General features: G+C 39.1%; 1 protein-coding gene across 1 annotated transcript in view; it reads left to right on the plus strand.

Annotated features, from left to right (window-relative positions):
- Positions 1-22,075, plus strand: part of COL25A1 (collagen type XXV alpha 1 chain) — a 305,016-nt gene that overhangs the window by 166,848 nt on the left and 116,093 nt on the right. Inside the window, exons 3-5 of the mRNA XM_075287294.1 lie at positions 5,558-5,602; positions 10,372-10,379; positions 21,039-21,056. Of these exons, the coding sequence (XP_075143395.1) occupies positions 5,558-5,602; positions 10,372-10,379; positions 21,039-21,056 (71 nt within the window). The remainder of the gene's footprint in view (positions 1-5,557; positions 5,603-10,371; positions 10,380-21,038; positions 21,057-22,075) is intronic.

Genomic DNA, 22,075 nt, shown 5'->3' on the forward strand with positions numbered 1-22,075 from the left:
TGAAGCTTAGGTATAAGATAATTCCCTTGCTGTCCATAGTATAGCTTGCATTCATTAATCTTTATAGAATCGGTCTATTCCCATTGGAACACAATTTTTCTTTAACATAAGAAGTTGGAAATTGGAGTAGACACCTAAGGAACAAAATATTTCATACTGAAATGTAAGATTTCAATACCAGGCGCCAAAGGCTGTATCCTTGTTTTAACCAGCACATTTAGCAGTGTAGTAGAAATGACATGCGATGCTTAGGTAATCACAGTATTCTGGATTATACTGGAATACCTTATTTACTGTACCCCAGAGCTATTACCATAATGGTTTTTGAGGGTAGTAAATACCGCACGGAATAATTATTGGGGAAAAAAAAGGTCGCGTTTCTAACCTTGTCATAAAATTAATTGTTGGGTTATTATTATCTTTTTTTTGTTTTCTACAATTGTTCATACAAGTCTTTTTTTTCAATCATATATAAATTTTATGTCTAATAACAGATCAAAAAAGAGATTCACTAATGTCATTGGATTCACGTTCTCATATCTGAAATTAAAATACCCTAACCTTATTTTATGTTTAATTTAAAGTAGTTGTCCAGGATAATTTGAAATCCCTACACTAATCTAAACACCCTCCTCCTACTTTCTAAATAACATTATTAATAAAAAGTGTATATTTACCCATATCCTTGGGGCGGTCATGCCCCAGGGAAATTTTCTGATTGTCCGGTGACGATTTGTTTCCTCATTTCCAGAAATGGATCATCACTACTACTCCCCATCTACTCCACTCATACTTCCCATCCATGGCTTCTTCCGGTGAGGTGGCTCCTCCCTTTGTACTGGCAGGACGCGCACTCTTCTCCTAGCAGTGTGCACGCACTGCTGCCGGTAAATCACCTCTATTGCGTGTCCACACATGTACAGTAGAGGTGACTCATCGCTGGAGAAGAAGAGCTTGAACAGACAGTACACGAGGAGGAGCCGTCTCACAGGAAGAAGCCTGGAGGATAAGTATGTAATATGGGTCGGAGTTGGGCTTAGTAGGTAGGGAAGGACAGGATAGCTAGAGAGACAGGGCGGAGTGTATGGGGGGAGTGAGGAAGCTGGAGGTAGAGAGCTGAGAGGGTTAGTAAGGAAGATGTAAACAAAAGCAGGAGCCACTAGAGACACCCAGAAGTCACTGAAAACACACTAAAAATATATGGGTACATTTATTAACCCATTAATAGCACCGATAGACACTTAATAAGAAAAATTGTCTGGAAAACCCCTTGAAAGGGGAAATCCCACAGAATAGATGATACGTGGCTGGACCCTAGCAGTCACAAAAAGGATAGGGCATTATTCCCTGTTTAAAAAAGACCGGTGGTCAAGCATGTGTGCTACTGCTCTATCCAAAGCCTAAGGAATTGAGGTAAATAGTCAAGTACAGCACTCGTCTATCTTCATTAGTTACATAGATTTCAAATTTAGTGGCAAGTCGCATGTCTGACCACTATTGCATTCAAACAAGAACACTTAGGATCTGTGTTTCTGAAGATTTTTTGAGGTTCCAGCAGTGGGTCCTCCAACAATCAGACACTTTTTAACTATCCTGTACATTAGGGAAAAGTGTCGATCTCAGGGCAACTCAAAATAATATTCAAAACCGTCAAGATTCTATTAAATTATCTTATTTATTTAGAAAACTTATTGGTTGCCCTGGCTTACCCTATACTCAATGATATGTCTGTTATTGTGGATATAAGATGACAAAACACCTGCCAAGAGTTGTCTCAGTATTTCCATATACTGTTTACCTGATAGTGGCCCAATTTTAGTCTACCCTTTATATGAATGCCTTGCCCAAGCCAGATTGCCTTTTTGAATATCCCCCTTATCACCACGAGTGTGCCCATGTCTGTGCAAGTCTACTTACAGGGAGGAGGGCCATCATACATCAGATATCAGGACTTGCACACACATGTAAATACTGATACTTTGTAACATCATCATATAAATTTTTTATTTTTTTTTACTTTAAAGTGTTATAGAAATTATCTTTTGAAAAATGTAGCATTATTACGGTACTTATAATTGGGAAAGTCATCCATATATGAGGTTGTATCGTTTTATTGCATTAATTATGTGGGTACATTTTATTTTATAGTGTATGCCTTTGAATCCCATGAGACTAATATGTCATTGTATGGATGACATAGTGACACTGTGCCTTACAATCTTGGCATTCTGTCAAACTGTGGCAATGCTACAATGAGTCATTGTGAAGGCAAGTCTATTTTACAAATAGTGCTGCCACTTAAAATTACTTTTCTTTGAGCCATTTCCATTTACTGATGGTATCAACAGTTCCTCCACAATAGAAAATTAATGGCATGTTGAAGCTATTTGCTGTAATCGCGGATATGATATCATTATATATACGTGTTCATTGAAATAGCATAGAAGAAAAATACTATATGCAAGTCCGGGGTAACCAGCCAGTTCATTTCCGTCACTTGTGTTCCTGAAAGGAACATGACATTTTCAAGAACATGGCAATATGTGACCATTACGAAACAGTGTCAACATTGATGAGAGAGATTCTCAATTCATCTGTCTTTTCAAAAGCTTGCTGCTGTTTTTCTTCGAGAACTAATCCTTGGATTGCCTGAGACAGACTTTATTAGCCCACACACAAACAGCATTTTTTTTTTCGGTGACATTTTAGGACCTTTGACAGGATTTTTTGAACATGAAGCTGTATCTGCACAGTTCCCTCAAATGCAAACAGAAGCAGCCTAATCTTTTCAGCAGCGAATGCCAAAACTCCCTGTTTCCACCTTCAACAAGGTGCCCCGTTGTTCCTTTCAACACATTGCTTCCTGCAGACTCAATAAAATGAATGTCACAATGAAAGAAGAGTTAGGTCTGGTGGGGAGATAAGTAGAAGAAGAAGAACTTTCATATACATGAAGGGAACGGGATTTTCAGGAAAACTTTCTCCGTAGTTTTTTTTATTGTATATTTTAATTTTAGATAATTTGTTCTGCTATTAATGTGATGCCTTGTAGTCGAGTACAGTGTACTAAGATCAGGGGACAAGCTCTCGTACCTTATTTGCATTATACAGTAATTTCTTAGTAGCTCATAACCTATCGAACATTTTTCACATGATTATTGGTGTAGACATAAACATCCTTAATATTTTCTTATCCCTTTACTTCTGTTTATCCTTTTTGTGTAAATTAATTAGAAACATAATAAACTAATATAATTCTAAATTAGCATGGGAATTTCCTATATATGGTGCCAATTCCCATGCTCATTAAGGCCTTGTTGGATAAGCATGTCTGGAAATTCAGCCAGATGTCACTTAAAGAATGTTGACATTTGTTGGCAGCATTTTCTCTATTTCATTTGGAGGCTAAGGCCTGACATTGCGAAATGCATCAGGTTTATTTCTTCCTTAATTAAACCTATATTAAATTAAACTTAAATTAAAACTATATCATTGGCATGCTGCGATTTTCAAAAACACAGGCGCCGATTTAATTTCTGCAATAGGTTGATGAGATTGACTAGAAGCTCATTCACTTGGCAGGTACTATAAAACGCAGCGCAGTATTTCTGCAGTGGCAAAAACGTTGTGCTTTCGCAACATGGGGCTCTACATTTGACATTTGGGGGCTGAACTCTTAGTTGGATTTTCTTAATCTGATATGCATACCCGATATAGCCTGGATAAATTAACAATGACTGTTAATAACAGAATCCTCTCGAATAAACCAATAAATGCAGACAAGGGCAACATTCTTAAGCTGGGGTTGTCCAAAAATGTTCATTTTTTATTTTTGAAGTCATCTCTTGAATATTCATATTGAAAAAGTTTTGAGGTATGTTTTCCTCAGGAAATATGGTGTACGTGGGAAACTTACTGACTTAATCCTCTTTATTCCTATCACAATAATGGGCTTCTCTGTATTTTTAAAGTAAACATTGGCCAAATAATCCTATTCTGTATGATTTTGGAAAACAATGAGTTAATGAATTTCAAATATGAATTTGCAAATTGTAGAATTGTGATTGCGATCGGAACGGTAAATGATTGACTATTTAGTAGGACACCATGGCAGAGACCTGGGAATCTATGACTACTAATCTACCTTCTTCCTACCACATGCAGTGCTATGAAAGTAAATATTTCCTGGACGTGTACAGTTTCTGTTTCAGGCTTTACATCACTTTATTTAGTTTCCAGGCTATGTCATGTTTTTTTGCAGACTGAACCAGGAAGCAGGTCTTTGTTTTTTTTTCACTGAAGTTGATGCATCACGGATGCATCATATGATTGATAATGTATGGGTCGGTGAAAAAAGACTCATACACACAAAATATTGAAAATTAAACAAACAAAAAGTTGACATAAGAAGTGGATCAACCACAGACATCACACCACCCGTAAATGAGCAGGGTAGAGTGCTGTCTGTGAATAGCATAGACCTCATACATCCATGGATGTGGGCATGTGAATGAGGCTTTAGTTAATATTCACATATGCTGGATTTTCTGTGGAAGAATTCGTAGCAAATAAGACTGAAACTCCACAAGATAATCATGCAACTTTTCAGTTCACTTTTCGGCTGAGGCCCCACATTTCGGATAAGTCTCTTTTTTTTCTTTCAGATTTTGCCATGGTTTTTAAGCCAAAGCCAGCAGTGGATTGAGCAGAATGGAGTCATAGAAGTACTTCCTATATATTTCCCATTCCTTTTGCATTTCTGTAACTTAGGCCTCAGCCCTAATCGTTTTTACATAGAATTACATAATATAAAATTTGTGCTATTTTCTACCATATATAAACATGTACTTTGTGTGACCTTTGGTTCACGTTAATAGGCTTCTGAGATTGTGGTTATGTTTGATGTAGGAACATGGCATTGTGAGCCCCATTCAGTGCAGCAACCATTGTAAGTGAACACACCTCTACAACACTGCACAACATGTAGGTACCAGTATAACTAATGTATAATGGTATATGTTGTATCATAGAGCTTTCCATTTGTCCGTGTTTTCTACGATTTAAGCAGGAGTGACTGACATAGATGTCCTTCCCAGTTTGGAGGTTAACTTGACATGCGTTTGTAATGTGGTTCTGCTGGTTTAGATTTGCTGTATATGTGTAGCCTGTAGGTTTTATTAAATTGCCTTTGGTATTTCCAAGCAGACTTCAATCTACATTTCATTCATAATGAATAATCCTGTGAATAATTGCTTGTCATGAACATTAATAGTAAAGTCATGAAATTACCTTAGAAGTCATTTCTCCGGCTCCAGCCTCTGCTAATGCTTTGACTAAAAGGTCATAGGTTCAAGCGCTGACAAGGTCAGACCATCATGTAAACCAGTCACAAGTCAGTTGTATTACTATGGCACTTTATAGCACAGAAAAATAAAAAATTGTGCTTTATGTATGCAGCCAATAGCAAAACTTAACGCAAAAAAATGTTTTCTTACATTGTCGAATACATTACTTTTACCTAAGCACAAAGGTAACTTAATATTTCTATTTTTATTAGGTCCACCTGGGCAAAGAGGCAAGAGGGGCAGAAGAGGTGAACCAGGTAAGCTATTCTCTAGTTTATCAACTTATGTACCATTGTATGTATTGTAAACTATGGAAAAATTAGCTTACATACATTAGGCCACTTTCTATAAGAATAGATCTGGATTATACATGAACTCGAGCCCATTCTAATTTCCATACTAGTGGTGTTGCCTTCTAATAATAGCGCATGCGTAAAAAGGCGTCATTCACATGTCCAGGTCCATGCTATTACAGATAGCACCCCTTCTCATTGTGGGTGGGGTGCTGTCCATGGTTGAAAGGCATGTCACCTTTTTTTCCCCCAACTTCTACATTTTACATATCTATGAGTCTTTTTCACATGCTCACAAACTTTTAATAATGTGATGGGAAAAAAAGGAAAAGCTTCCGTTGTTTTTTGTGGACCAATGGCTTGCCAAAAAATACAGACATCTGAATAATCACATTGACATAAATGCGTATTTGCCACACATAGGTGATAAGCAGACATGTGAATAAGGCCTAAAGCTGGGCGTGCTTGCACTGAGAATCTGTTGTGACACTGCATGCATAGTGTGGTGATAAGGCTAGTACAAGTACATCCATCTTCACTGAGCAGGCACTACGACTAGGGTATAACTACCACGAGAAGTTTTCATGCAAAGGATTTAGAACAGATTTGAAGTGATATTTCCTATCCTTTGGGTTGTCAATGAAAACAGATTGGGCATGTTTAAGACTTTTCTGCTGAGTGGCGCCTATAAGGTAATGCACATATAGTGTATATGGCATTTAAACTTATTTTACATAATGTCATTACTAAAATTGCATATAAAGAAACTTTAAAGCTAAAGCCCCACGTAGCGGACCACAGTGAAAAAGCATTGCAGGAAAAAATACGGTAGGGGATTTTTCTGCAATGTGTGGATGAGATTCATAGGGACTGGGGCTGAAGGCCCACATGGCGTAAATCTCGGCATTTTACAGTCTCTGCAAAGTGGCCATCCACACATTGTAGAAAAATACCCACAGCGGATATGCTATGATTTACAAAACAGCTGAGTTTTTGGAAACTTCAGCGTGTCACTTATACCTATGGAAAGCTGGCTGTTTCCGATTAAGTATAATTGAAGCAGAAAATCCACAGAGGAAAACTCTGCGGACTTTCTGTGAAAGCACTCCGGGAAAGATCGTAATGCGTTTCTACAGCGGTTTTTCATGCAGCCTTTTTAGCTCCAGCTAAGTATAAATAAATGGTGACAGTTTAGAGTTTCCCTTTAAATACTATTCGAGGGTTCTTCCAGAAAGTTACCTGGCAATATACAGTACATGAAGTATAAGCTCTCCAGTATTGTAAGCAGCTAATTATTTTTCACGTAACGTCACCTCGTGCTTTTTTGTTATAACATCTGCGCCATAAGTATGCATTGAGCTTTTACGGCAAACTCGCTCTTCTGTGGTCTGCACCTGCCAATTATTGGCAATAAGCTAACTCTCGTAAACCCATCTGCTAAATAATGTGGCATTGATATGCTACACCTTTATAGGAATAGTAATTTGTCCTTTAGCTCTCATAAAACAGATTTTGTGTTGCAGGGAGATATTTCCCCCACAACAAAACATTTTACTAGCTCAGAATTAATGTTACAATAAAGAAATTCAATATGAAAACTGAATTACGGCTTCACCTGCCGGAGCTCATTGTTTAGCCCTGCACTCTTTTCTAGCCTTGAAGAACCTAATTGAAAGCATTGATTGGTATTAAAAGCGAAAAACATTCAGTTTTACATTCGCAGTGGCACTTATTTTCCAGAGACAACTCAACTAAGATACGTCACAAAATAAAATCTTAGTATATGCTGGCTATTGTACACTTTAGTGGTCAGGAATTGACACAAAGGAATGCATTCTGTGTACAGCGTGGCAGAATATGTTAGTGCTTTAGGGTGCATTCAGGATGCATTCACACTGAGTTTTGTGGTGCTGTTTTTGCCACAATAACTCAAGTAAAGAATCAGCGCTGAAAAACAGATCCCCATTGAGTTCAATGGGTTCCATTTTCCACGTGGAACACATTGAAATCAATGGGTAAAAAAGCCTCCCGTTGATTTCAATGTATACTGTGCGGAAAACGCAAACCCATTGAACTCAATGGGAGTCTGTTTTTCAGCGCTGATTCTTTACTCGAGTTATTGTGACAAAAACAGTGCCAAATACATGTGAATGCACTCTCACACGGAGGAAAATGGTGAGAAATTTGGTGTGGAATTTCAGCGCTGAAAAAAAGCCTCCCATTGACTTCAATGAGTTCCTTTTTCTGCTAGCAGGATTTTTTTCAGTGCTGAAATTCCACTCCAAATTCCTCACCATTTTCCTTGATGTGAATGGACCCTTATAGTAATGATATAGATTCAAGAGCAGTTTTATGCTGTTAAATCTATGCAGCATATAGAGTGTATTAGAAAACACTATAACACTAGTAATAATATTAATAACTAAGACAATATTCAGAGCAGGTTGTATGAGTGTAGAGATAAATGTCTACTGTTCCTCCACAGCAGCGCTCTTATGCAGGCTGGCATTGCAGTTTATCCCAGCTATAAGCCACGGACTAGAGTGCTGCTGTTTTTGGAGAAAGTGGAGCATACAGGACTTTCTGTGAAAAGCATTGTGGGAAAAACTGTAATGCGTTGTCACTGCGTTTTTTCTCGTGGCACTCTTTTGCTGCACCTTGCTACGTGGGAATTTAGCCTCAGAAAACTATACAAAAACTGGAATCAACACATAATCTTATGTAGGTTATTAAGGATAATAGAATATGTTACCAGTAACAGCTCAGAGCTGCGGTACTGTTTGAGTACCTTCTTCTCTGCACTGTAGTACCCACTAACATTCTTTCCATGTTACTGTCCCTGTTTCTCCTGCTCTGCCCCTCTATTCATTTGAATGTACAATAACTGAGTCAGTAGTAAACCTAGCCTCTCTGCTGCCTGAGGAGACCTATAGAAAGGCATCCCTCCCGAAAAATAAAAAAAAAATTACAACTCTGCAAACTCTGATTTGTAAATCTGACCAGTTTTGTGAAAAATGTTTTTCTCCATCCACTAGAGCATGTTCGTTGTTTATGTACCGTATATCTTGTTGACAAAGCTGCCCTTCTCCAGGGATACAGCTATACAGATATATGTTTACTTCCTGTCCCTACAGAAGCCTGCATTGGATGTAATGTACTGTATGCAAAACATCAATGCAATGCTTACATTGTAATGAGATTTATGTGTAGCTAAATATAATATCAGAAGAGTTACCATGTTCATGATGATGTTGTACAGACGACTGTGACCACTATTTTCAGCTATGTGTTATGTATTATGAGTTGTATATTCTACTAATGTGAGGTGAGCTCCATAGTGCACTGCTTGCTAAACTGCTGTCATCAGATAACACTATGTCACATATTCAGGACTATAGTATTAGTGATGTAAAGGCCAGAGAAATGTTGGTTTTAGACTCTGTTCACACCAGCATTTCATTTCTATTACAGAACAATATAGAAAAAAAATGCTGATAACATCCCTAGAGATATTTGTATCATTACTTGGCAGCAGTTAGGGGTGCTTTGTCTGCTTTCAGTTGTTCTATGGAGGCAGAATAGTGTGGTGCATGCAGGGGCATACCTATAGGAACCCTGGACTCTAAGGGGGAGTTCACACGGAGTAACGTGACGCGTGATGTGGCACGTATACGGCGTGTGAGTCTTTGAGAGCCGTATACGCTCCCATTGATTTCAATGGGAGCCGGGATCGTATAAGCGGCGTTATTTTGTGGCCGTGATTTTGCGGCAAAATAATGCGACGTATATGATCCAGGCTCCCATTGAAATCAATGGGAGCGTATACGGCGCTCAAAGTCTCACATGCCATATACGTGCCACATCACGCGGCACGTTACTCCATGTGAACTCCCCCTAAGGGTGCATTCACACGGCCGAAAATGGTGCTGAATTTAGTGTGGAATCCGCGTCAGACTCAGCGCTGAAAAAAAGCCCCCCATTGACTTCAATGGGTTCCTTTCTCTGCTAGCACCCTAAGGGTCCGTTCACACGGAGGAATTTGCTGCAGATTTGGGGGTGGATTCCGCCCCCAAATCTTCCTCCCTTTGAAAACAATGGGAGGCAGAGATTGCAGCAGGACACGGAAAAAAGAAGTGTCCTGCTTAGTCTTGCCAAAGATTCCGCCCGCAGGGTTGCGGCGTGAGACTCCCTCCCGATTAGGGCCATTCATCTGGGCCTAATTAGTAATGGGATTCCACAACGGAATGCTGATGCGTTGCATCAGTAGCTGGTTGCTGCTAGCTCGTGCAATAATGCCGACGGCGGAAAATAGAGTAATTTTCTCTTCATTTTCCACCGTGAAAACGTACCCTAACGGAGCTCCAAAGTTTCCTGTTACATAAAATATACCACTATTCTAAATGGCACTTGATAGTCTCATTACTGACTGCATTGGGGCCCAGGAGCTTCACATTATGCCTCTAAGTGTGCTAGTAAAATATGAGTAATTTAAAGTAAATGAAACTCAGAAATCTAACCAAAACCATGACAGTCTATGGGGTGCATTAGGCTCTTATTTCACTCCATTGTCACTTTGACACCAAGGTGAACAGAAGCCAATGCCCAGTATCCATCAGATAGATGTGCCCATAATTTATTATCTGAGAGAGAGAAATGCTGTACGTTTTTTGAGAATCAGCTATTTTATATCGCTAATGCATTTTTCTTTGTTTTCCTTTCATGTCTCTTCACAGGACCTCCTGTAAGTATCATTTTAATTTTTTTTTTTGTCTAGAAATCTCTTTTATGATCTTTTGAAATTGTAATTTAGTTTGCGGCGTTCAGTCTGTGACAATGAATGAATGACAATCTGCAGTGCAGAGTATTGTACAATATTCATTTTAAGAGACATTATTTATAGTGAATATGTGGAGTGAGTGACAAACAAAACTTTTTCATTAAAACTTTCCTCCTACTCCCAGTTTGTATTAGAGTATTATTCACACCATTCAATATCTGTCTTCTACCGTGTACACGTCTTGTAAGTGCCCATATAAACTGAAGAACAGGAATATTATGGACAAAGTGCATAAAGGGATGGTATATCTGATTACTATTGTAATTTATTATGCAACTTTCTAATAGTTTGGCCCTCATGTATTAAATCTCATGTGAGAAAGGTGTCACATTTTAGATGGCAACCAATCTGATTCCAGCTTTCTTTTTTCAGATATTCCAAATTTGTCATAAAACAGAATCCACAAAATAATGCATTTGGTACAGCTTATGATATACGGTAGCATCTGCTGCAAATACACCAGCATTTAAAAACAAAAACCAAGACGGTTAAAATTTTGCATAATTTTGCAGGGATCTTTTTTCAATTCTGTTGTACATGTCTCAGGGCAAGATAAATGATGGCTCACGGTTTTCCATGGGGTTATACCATGAATAATATTGTGCATAGTTAAATCCAGTCTAAGGGTTTACATATACGTACACATGTGTGTGCTTGGGAGAAACATCAACAATGTTTTTGTGTATCAGTGGCTTATAACAGAGTAAACCATAAGGGAAAAGTGCTTTGCCAGGGAAGCAGTTTTCCCCTCATGTGCATGTGAATAAAATGGTGATATAACAAGAGCTATATTTGGAAATTATACAATCATCTCTACAAGGTACTGTGATTAAGTTGTAGCTAATTTACTATTGACTCCCTTTAATGAATGTGCCCCATTGTTTCCTCAATTTGTGGACGAGTGTCAAAACCCAGTTAAACATTTCACTCACTGCCTGTTGAAGGTTTTGCTACTCAACTATTTGGTTCGTCCATGAATCCTGATATATTCCCTTGAATCTACATTTGCATCCTGTTGTACTTACTGTATCTGGTTACTGACGTTAGCTTTGTTCCTGATCCAGGCTTCTCCCAAGGTCCACTGTTACCTTGCTGACTAGCACTGGTGACTCCTAGACAGCTCCCCACTACTTTTTGCTATTACATTGTGCTATCAGAATACCTCTCCTTGCTTAATGCCTGAAAACATGGTGATACACGTCCCATTGTTCTCCAAAATAATGAATGTAAATAACCATAAACTAAAATAATTCATGGAATAAATCAGAGACAGACACAATTTCTTTTTGGGTAAATAGGCTGCAATGCGTTTTATTATGGGGTTAGCAAAATATAATATTAATTAAAATTAATCGAATCATATCTGAATAAATAATAATAATAATAATAATAACAATCTCCATATAATAAAATAATCAATAAATAATTAAAAATCAATACTGAAGTTCAATGAAAACCAGTCCTCCCAGCATTAGCTGGGAGACTAAAATTGCCCACTAGTAAAGCAATGCAACAGTTTGATAAAATTTTAAAAACGAGGGTGGGCGGGTGGGAGCTGCTCCATAATCCAGGTGATAGAAATGACTGACCCACAGCTAGAACATCTCCTCCATCTATTACTACTTTTCCCACCGTCTTCTGCCCAGTGAAACTGGACCGGAGATGGAAACCTGGCGGTCAGTTTGCAAAGGTGACTGCCTGTGTGCGTCTTCTGCCTGTCTGTGGGGAAACCAGTTTGTATAGCCGTACACAAAGTCGGACATGCAGAACTTTGTGTCCTGTTAAAAAAAAAACAGTTTCCCCGCGGAGAGGCAAAAGACGCTCACGGGCAGTCACTTTTGCAAACCTTGACCAATCAGCTGACAGAAAACTGCTGCTGGTCAGAAAACCAAAACAACATAGAACCTGCTGATGGATTTCCACAGCCTGACCTGTGACTGACCTTCAATCAAAAACTGAAGAGAATAAAGTATCATATAAACCATGGACCTTATCAATGAAATTAATCATTAAGATATAAATTAAAACGCCATAATGGTGCTGGAACGGTATCCCCATGGGCCCCCATACGCAATATTCCTGAGGGCCCACTCATTCTGAAACTGAAAATTTAAAAGACCAGATATAGGAAGAGATCTGGAGCTTATTAAAACAAAAATATGGATCCTGGCAAGTTTTTAATAGGGAGCATCGACAGATCAGATTTTATTGTGTTTATTTGAGCCAAAGCCAGGAGTGGATTGAGCAGAAGGTAGAAGTACTTCTGATATATCTCCCATTCCTTTTGTAGCCACTGTTGGCTAAAACAAATTCAGTAAAATCTGCTACAAAAAAAGCTGTGCTTCCATAATGTGGGACCTTAGTCTAAGGCTCAGGTTCACACGGAGTTTTTTGACAGCTAGTGGCAGGAAAAAGAAGCGCAATGACCTTTCTTGTCGCGGATTCCGTGGCTGAATCAGCCTCGCGGTGCGAGGCCCCTTCCTGATTAGGCCCATTCACTTGGGCCTAATCCGGAGCGGAATGCTGCGACGGGATGTTGGTGCACTGCACTGGCATCCCATTGCGGCTAGCAGCGCAGAATGTTCACATGCAAATTTTGCCATGTGAACATACCCTAAAAGTGTGTTAGATAAGGAAACCATGTAGCAAAACGCAGCTAAAAATGGTGCTGGAAAAATCCTTCCCATATTAAGTCTATAGAGAAAATGCTTAAGATTCCACAGATAAAATTAACTTGCAGAGTTTTTGAATAGCAATTTTTCCGCAGCTTTTTTTCCACACAATGTGTGGATGAGATTAACAAAGTCTCTTTCATTTATCTGATACTGTAAAACTCAGCATTTCTTCCTCTGTGTTTCTGCAGCAGACAAAAGTGCTGCGACAAAAATGCTAATGCCACATTGCAGAAACACAGAGGTAAAAAACACTGCATTTTAGGATAAGTTCACATGGAGTTTTTTGGTCAGGGTTTTGGCAGAAATCCGCTCCAAACCCTGAACCAAAAAACTCAGTGTGAACCTACCCTTAGGGAGCCTTCACACGGAGTAAACGCTCTGCTCATTCTGAACGTAAAACTCATTCAGAGTGAGCGGCGTTAAAACCAGATCCCATTGATTTCTATGGGTGCCGGCATACGCGCGCTCCCCATTGAAATCAATGGGAGGCTTTTTTTACCTATTGCTTTCAATGTGATACGCGCGTATGCCGGCACCCATAGAAGTCAATGGGATCTGTTTTAACGCCGCTCACTCTGACGAGTTTACGTTCAGAATGAGCGGAAGGTTTACTCCATATGAAGGCTCCCTATAGTTGTGTTTTTTCACTAATATGCATTAATTATTTAGTTGGTTCATCTTTTTTGCACCTGACACTTTATTTGGGTACCTTATTATAGATTAGTACCACAGGAGGATCATTACATATATTTATTTCACTCTATATACCTGTATTTACTCATTGATTTTAATAGATTTGAGTCTGGTAGTGTTGATGTGTTATTTGATCAATGGCTCAATAATTTGTATAATTGCTTTTTCCCTACTTGGATATACACAGTTTCTTTCATGTTTTGCTTTGTGTATTAAATGTTACGACTCTCTTTTGGCACACATATTACATAGCACCACTGTCTATGTAATACATGTGGCTGCAACTTCATGTAAATCTTTATATGTAGCATAGTAAATATATTATGACCTGTTACAGTCCTATTTGATACTATTATCTGTGAGAGTCCCCTAACTCGGTTACTGTCTAGAATGACTTATGAAGACATTGGCAGGTTAGAATAGAGCAAGTAGTTATACTACATAAATTGTGGTGATCGGGAAGTACTGTATACTGTAGTAGTTTACTAATCTACTATATTTGTATGGACAAATCTTACATTAGACATTTGTATACTAATGTACTGCACACTAAAGTACCCGAGAGACATATAACTGGCTTGGTATTTATGATATGTAATAGCATTAAATGATCTATAGACAGAGTCAACAATATTTTTCCAGTCTGGTGAATTAACAGGCAATTAAATTTTACTGGTTCGTATTGAAATTCACATCGCAGAAATGTTGGAAATAAGAATATGAATTGGAATGATAATTTTGGCTCAGAGCTAGCTGGCACACTGTGAATGTAGACTGCAGTTACTGCTGATATGTTATTAGTATATAGATCCCAGATTAAATATTAATAAACAGATTCACATTATTAGACGTCTTTCAACAAGCATCATAACTAGTAATGTGCTACATGGTTAACTGATCTAGGTGGGACTGAGACTTGATTGGTAACAACTACCAATAGCTTTCATTGCTGGTCCATTAGTGCTTGTCCAAAGCTTTACACAGTATATAAATCTGCTTAGTATTCTTCCTGTACTCAAAATACTTTACATTGGTTGTCCAGGATTTTAAGAAATTGCTTAAGTACAGATAGTGTTACAAAATAAATCTCTGGCACTCCATTGCCACTGCTCCAATGGTCTCCACCAGTCTTTCCGCAGTGACACCATGTACACCTCTTCATTGTGATATGGAGTTCCTATACTCAATGTCCTTGAAGTGGATTGTCTATCATTTTAAGAAATTTGCTTAAAGGACCTTTCAGCCACTTTCTATACTACCGGAAAGCTGACAGTCTGCTGAATGAAGCAAACTGTCTGCTTTGCCGGTATCTGCCCCAGTTGCAAAGATATTGGTGCTGTTTGTTATGGTACTGATATCACTGCACTGTCAGAGTTGAGACTTTTAGCAGCATTTCAACATACAGTATATGCTCTGCCCCCTGGCATGCACAGGTTTCTTACAGTGCTCATGGGAAGAGTTCCAGAAGAGAGGAGTCACAGTGCAAAAAGGTACATATATAGTACTGGGGCAGTGTAAACATGAAAGCATTCTGAAGGGTTACTTTTAATGGAGTTAGTTGAATACATCTAGTAGCCTGTTTTCTCCCATTGGTGAGGAACATGTTAAACGTTGCTGTATTCGGTTACAGTCATTTAATGCCCTTGTTAATGGTGTTAAATGAAAATTACTTTAATCAATAAATAATAATAACTTTATATAGCACCTTGCAAATCAGAGGACACATGAATAGATAGTATTTGGCATTACAATGTGACAAAGAAATGAACGTATCAAACAATATGAGTTAGGGCCCTGCTCCCGAGAGTTTATAGTCTATGAGGAAATAGGAAGACATATGAGGTAAGAAGGCTTGTTCTGTAAAATGGACCAGCCATCTTTTAATAAATAAGGTCATATAACTGAAACTGTATGAGCCTGTCACCAACTGGTATCTGTGGACACTAAGGGCTTGGAGTGCAGAGTAGCTTCTAGATGGAGGAGTCAGATTCTGAGGAATGGTAGGTGTAGTTCAGGAAGTGTAGAATTATGCGATCAGGTCACAAATGTCATTTTAGGGCAGTTTTGGAGATGCTATATTTGGATATTAATGAGATTGTTCAGGGTAAAGTGTTCCAGAGCTCCGAAGCAGCTTGAGAAAAGTCTTGGAGATGGGAGTGGGATGTTTGGATAATAGCGGATACAAGTTTAGGATCATTGGCAGAATGGAGAGGACGGTTAGAGTGATAGTGACAAGAGAGGGGATATAGGGAGGTGCAGCGGTATGGATGGATTTGTGGGTAAATTTTATATTGTATTCTGTGATGGATGCACAAATAGTACATTGACTGACACAATGTAGATGCATTTGTTTACCTTGAGTCTGGAGGCTGCATTCAGGACAAATTATACAAGTGAGACTAAGTGGAAGCCCAATTAGAAGAAAATTGAAATTGTCAAGACGAGAGAGAATTAGAGCAACGAGGGTGTTTGTTTTGTTTTTTTGAGGTGCAAGTGACAAGAGAGAGCAAGTGACTGAATATGTTTGGTGAAGGTGAGATCAGAGACGAATACAACCCCAAGACAGTGGGCATACTGCCTCGGTGTAATAGTAACACACACAGAAATGGAGATATCAATGTCAGATAGTAGATGGAAATTCAGTTTTTAAAATATTCAGTTTCAGATAAAGACAGAGTGTTAGAGACAGCAGAGAGACAGTCACTGGTGTTCTGTAGTAGAGCAGGGCTGATGTCACAGGAGGAGGTATATAACTGGCTGTTACCAGCATAAAGATGGTATTAAAAGCCAAATCTGCTGAAGGTTTGTCCAATAGGGACTCCACAGAGATAGAAGGGGAGCTAAGAACCAAGCCCTGAGGATCCCCAACAGAAAGGGGAAGAGGAGAAAAAATAGCACCATTGAGTGATACACTGGGTAAGTAGTCAGAAGGATAGGAAGAAAACCAAGAGAGAGCGGTGTCCCTCAGGCCAAAAGAGTGTAGCATCCTGAGGAGGAGTTGGTGGTCTATGGTGTCAGATGCTGCTGAGAGATCCAAGAGTATAATTAGTGAATAGATTTCCCTTTAGATTTAACCGTCAGGAGATCATTGGAAACTTTTGTAAAGTCCGTTGCAAGGGCTCCGATTGTAAGGAGTTCAGATGAGAGTTGACATGGAACTAGTGGATTAGGTGGGAATACACCAATTGTTCCAGGAGGTTTGAGATGGGTCAATAGTTAGCAGCAGAGGATGAGTCAAGAGAGTTATTTCAGTAATGGGCTTATGACAGCATCTCATGAAGGAGGAGCAAAATATTCCAGAAGAGAGAGAGAGAGAGGTTAAAAATTTTAGTAAATTGAGCTGTAACTGCAAGAGACAGAGACCGGAGGAGGTACGCTATGTATAGGCAGCACTCTCCAATCAGTTGAGGTACGTGCACAATCCACTGGCCGAACCCCTTCACAAAAGTTCACATATATGAAAAGAGATGGACAGCACTCCAGTAGTTTTCCAGCTTGCTTGTTTTAATAAAACAGTTCACCAATCCATTTACAGCAATAATGAAGGCCGCACAGTTTGAAGATTGCAAAAAATACAGATAGTGTAAGCAACATTTCGGGCATTGATTATCCTTCATCAAGCCAAGTAGAGGTTATGTGGAGCATGTGCAGCTTTAGAGAATGTATTTGAGGAGTGTGCCAAAGTTGCTGGTATCTGTGCTGGGATTTTCGGAAAGTCAAGGGTGCTACTTTATCCAGGGTGATTTTAAGAGTCTCGACATAGTGCTTGGTGACCAGTTCAGTACAGGAGATGAGATGGGAAACAGTGATGACTGTTGGGTGTAAGATATACAGCACATAGATTCCTGCATGTTTTGAAGGTCAATGTGTTTTGTGAAGGACAAGAATCTTTGATAGTAAAGAAAAGAAGGTTGTGTTCTTAAATTGGTAGGCGAGTGCGAAATCTATTAACCTGTTGTCTACCATTGGGGGAAGAACAGGTTAACACGTGTTGTAATCCATCCTTGCTGACCTCCACCATAATATTGCAGCGGATGGACAAATTAAATATTCAGAAGCACAGAGGGCCCATAAGTGTAAAGTCTCCGTTGTTTTACACATCGGAGACCCAGCACTAATGCCTGCGATCAGCGTCTTCTATGACTGCAGGCATTTGGTATATTTAAAGTTCCTCAAACCTACCTCTGACACCATCAAGACTGAGCCCCCCACTTCTTCAATTGCTGTGTCACTTATGAAAGCTGGGGGGTTTGTGAAGGCTCCTAACCTGTCATGAGATAATAACTATTGAGGCTTCCTTGTGACTAATCTCAATAGGTATACAGTGATTAGACTGCTATAAAGTTGTGTTGCAGTGTATGGCGCAAGTGATCTATTGATCTTAGGTTCAAGCTCCCTGGTGGGGCCGGGAAAAAAAGGTTTAAAAAATATATAAAAATTCATAACACCACCCTTTCTAAACATCACAAATAAAAATAAGCAAAAACAAACACGTTAGCCAACACTGAGTCCAAAAAACGCTCAAAGAATAATAATGGAGAAATATTTATACCATAGTATCAGATCTAGTAGATGCTGTGGGACTGAGCAATGGGGTTGGGGACACCTTTCCTCACAATTAACATGCACCCGATAACGAAAAAGAGAAGTCATCGGGACAATTAAAAACCGACTTTAGAAAAGTGGTCATGGGGCACCATACTAAGTTTTGCTGTTGAGGCCCCCATGGTTACCTATTATACCGCTGTCCTTACTGCCAGTGCAATAAACTTAGACCAAATAATAAAACATTTTCCATATTAAGGATTGGTTGTGCTGTACAGTAGGACTAGGAACCTGCAGCACCACTACATTAAAGCCATCGATTATATACAATGGCAGCCCAAAAAAACGCACCATTTCACAAAATGTAATGATTGTAGTGAAAACTATTTCTTGTCTTTTTCCATTTCTATCCTCTTGTCTACTGGATGACGAGTATTTGGCAATTTTGTACATGTACATTTTGTACATTTTTCAGTCGATTTCGTAGTAGGTGGTATACATATCATCTGCAGGGACTCAATTTATGCACATCACATACATGTGACAAAATCCAGTAGTGGTGCATTTTTTTTGGCCGCCACTGTAGCTTGAATGGAGTTATGTACAAGGTAGAGCAGTGAAGAGCGGTCAGTAACACCATGCATTTGGCTGGCTCATTGGTGCAAACCAAGATATTTCAGCAGTTCTCTACAGTCTGGCTGTCAATGTGCATTTTGAGACAAATGGCCTTTTGGTTCTCTACAGAGCAGTGTTCAGTATCAGATGGGAAGCATTATAAATTTCCAAGCCATCTTTGATCTGACACCTCACAGAGTTTCTAAACTCAGAGTACCAGAAAAAATCACTATATCATTTCTAGAGCTGGAAGTCAAGTTAACATATCTCTACTTTGTACGTTCTGTTTGCTGCCTTTAGGGGGGTGTTAGAAAATAAATACAATGATTTAACAGTAAAGGCATCTGCAATAAAGTACACTAGATCTCATCATTTATCCCTAAAACGTGCACAGCTTTGGCCTTCATCGGGCAATTTGTCACTTTTTTCCACGGTCATTCACATAGATTTCACAGATAATTCCCTGTGGGTAGAACATGTAGATAGCCATCAAGTTGGAGATTAATGATAAAGACCTGATGATAAACCCTTTGATCAGGAGAAGTATTTTATGTTGTTTCTGTTATCTTTATCAGGACTATGAGCAGAGATAACAGGTGTTGCATTTCTCTACAATGTTAATAGAAAGCACTATTACCATATCATACAGACATACAGTATGCATTATTCTGATTCCACAACATGTGCACATCTTCGCAAGTAGTACTTAGTTACACATATGATATGGTAAAACAGGAGGTGTCCACATGGGGTTTGCTTTTCTGGTTTAGAGATCTATTCCATCTAAAATGCAGCAAATCTTCAGAGTTTTCTGTTGTAAGAACTGGCTTAAGCATTAAACAAATTGTATTACATTCAGAGAGGAACAAATGTTAGGGGCCATTGACATCATGTTTTGATCTTCAGGGCAAAGAGGACGTTCCACCACCTTCACCAAGTCCAGCTCTTTGCATCATGTAATAGGCGCTGTGCCACCATTTCCGGAACAACTAGAATTTTTTGAACAATATAAGTGTTAGTTTTAGTGCCTGATATTCTACTGTATTTAGGCCCTGTACTCTCAGATGGGCAATGTCAGGCAGGAACAGGCAAGGGGTGTGATTCTGAGATACTCTGTTTCCCCGAAAATAAGACCCCCCCCCTTCACCTTCTGGATCACATACAACCAGCAGTCATGCCGGCGCTCCGCTAAGGAAGCATCAGCATGACTACCGATTGTTTCCCGCTGCAGCCGCTGCATAAGACATCCCCCAAAAATAAGAAAGGTCATATATTTCATTAGATAATTAATTATAAGAAACTGTCTTATTTTCGGGGAAACAGGGTATAACACTGTTTACCTCTTAATCACCCCGACCGACTGACTCTGCCCACCTGACAGAAGCATATCAGGCACCAAAACTAATTGTACTGATTGCTGAGGAATGGTGAGGGCTAGAGAAAGCATTCTATATGCGCCTATTAACAGATACTAAGAAACAGAGTTGGTGTTGGTGGTGAAAAGTCCTCTTTAACTGATCAGGACACGATAGTGTGTTATGTGCTACTTTTCTGTCCTACAGAAACTGATTTGTTTTTACTTAGCATTGACTCTATGTAAAGATTTTCAGTTTCCATTTGTTTTTCTTTTATCTGCAAAACTGATCAGTTAAACAGATGGTCAAAATGTGTCAATTTTAAGCTGAAACTAACTATTAGTAGGCTTAGTATGTGACAGAAATGTATACGGGATTTGGGGCGCAAAGCTAATCACCCTTTACTGCCTAGTTTAGTAAATAAAATAAAAAATGGTCTGAAGCACATAATAAACATATACTTGTAATAGTCAAGCGGCTTCAGTTACTTTAGAAAAAAAATTATAGGGAACTTTCAGTGTGGGTGACATTTTAGTGCAAATAAAAGAATTTTATGGTGTAATTGTATTGAACAAAATGACAGTGAGAACAAGCATTGCACAGTGCATACACAATTATATGAATATACAAAATACCTTATATTATACTCTAATAATTCTGTAATGTTTATCACTTTACAGGGTCAGCCTGGCCCGCAGGTAAGTAAAACCCCATATTTAATTTGTCCTGGTGTGTGTGTGTGTGTGTGTGTGTGTGTGTGTGTGTGTGTGTGTGTGTGTGTGTTAAACAGCACCACAAAATGGACATCACAAAATGAATGGCAGCAAACCAATCTCTTCAGGTGTAAGCTCAAAATAAAATATATCTAGACTAGCATCTTAGAAAAAGATGGAATCTCTTTATTGGAGCCAAAGCTGTCCATGACAAAGGCACTTAGGAGGGCACGTACAGTGGGGCAAAAAAGTATTTAGTCAGTCACCAGTAATGCAAGTTCCACCACTTAAAAAGATGAGAGGCGTCTGTAATTTACATCATAGGTAGACCTCAACTATGAGAGACAAAATGAGAAAACAAATCCAGAAAATCACATTGTCTGATTTTGTAAGAATTTATTTGCAAATTATGGTGGAAAATAAGTATTTAGTCACCTACAAGCAATCAAGATTTCTGGCTCTCACGGACCTGTAACTTTTTCTTTTCGAGTCTCCTCTTTCCTCCACTCATTACCTGTAGTAATGGCACCTGTTTAAACTTGTTATCAGTATAAAAAGACACCTGTGCACACCCTCAAACAGTCAGACTCCAAACTATGGTGAAGACCAAAGAGCTGTCAAAGGACACCAGAAACAAAATTGTAGCCCTGTACCAGGCTGGGAAGACTGAATCTTCAATAGGCAACCAGCTTGGATTGAAGAAATCAACTGTGGGAGCAATAATTAGAAAATGGAAGACATACAAGACCACTGATAATCTCCCTCGCTCTGGGGCTCCACGCAAAATCTCACCCCGTGGGGTCAAAAAGATCACAAGAACGGTGAGCAAAAATCCCAGAACAACGCGGGGGGACCTAGTGAATGAACTGCAGAGAGCTGGGACCAATGTAACAAAGCCTACCATCAGTAACACACTACGCCGCCAGGGACTCAGATCCTGCAGTGCCAGACGTGTCCCACTGCTTAAGCCAGTACATGTCCGGGCCCGTCTGAAGTTTGCTAGA

The sequence above is a fragment of the Leptodactylus fuscus genome, chromosome 1, assembly GCF_031893055.1.
Source record: "Leptodactylus fuscus isolate aLepFus1 chromosome 1, aLepFus1.hap2, whole genome shotgun sequence".
In the NCBI taxonomy this organism is placed as follows: Eukaryota; Metazoa; Chordata; class Amphibia; order Anura; family Leptodactylidae; genus Leptodactylus; species Leptodactylus fuscus.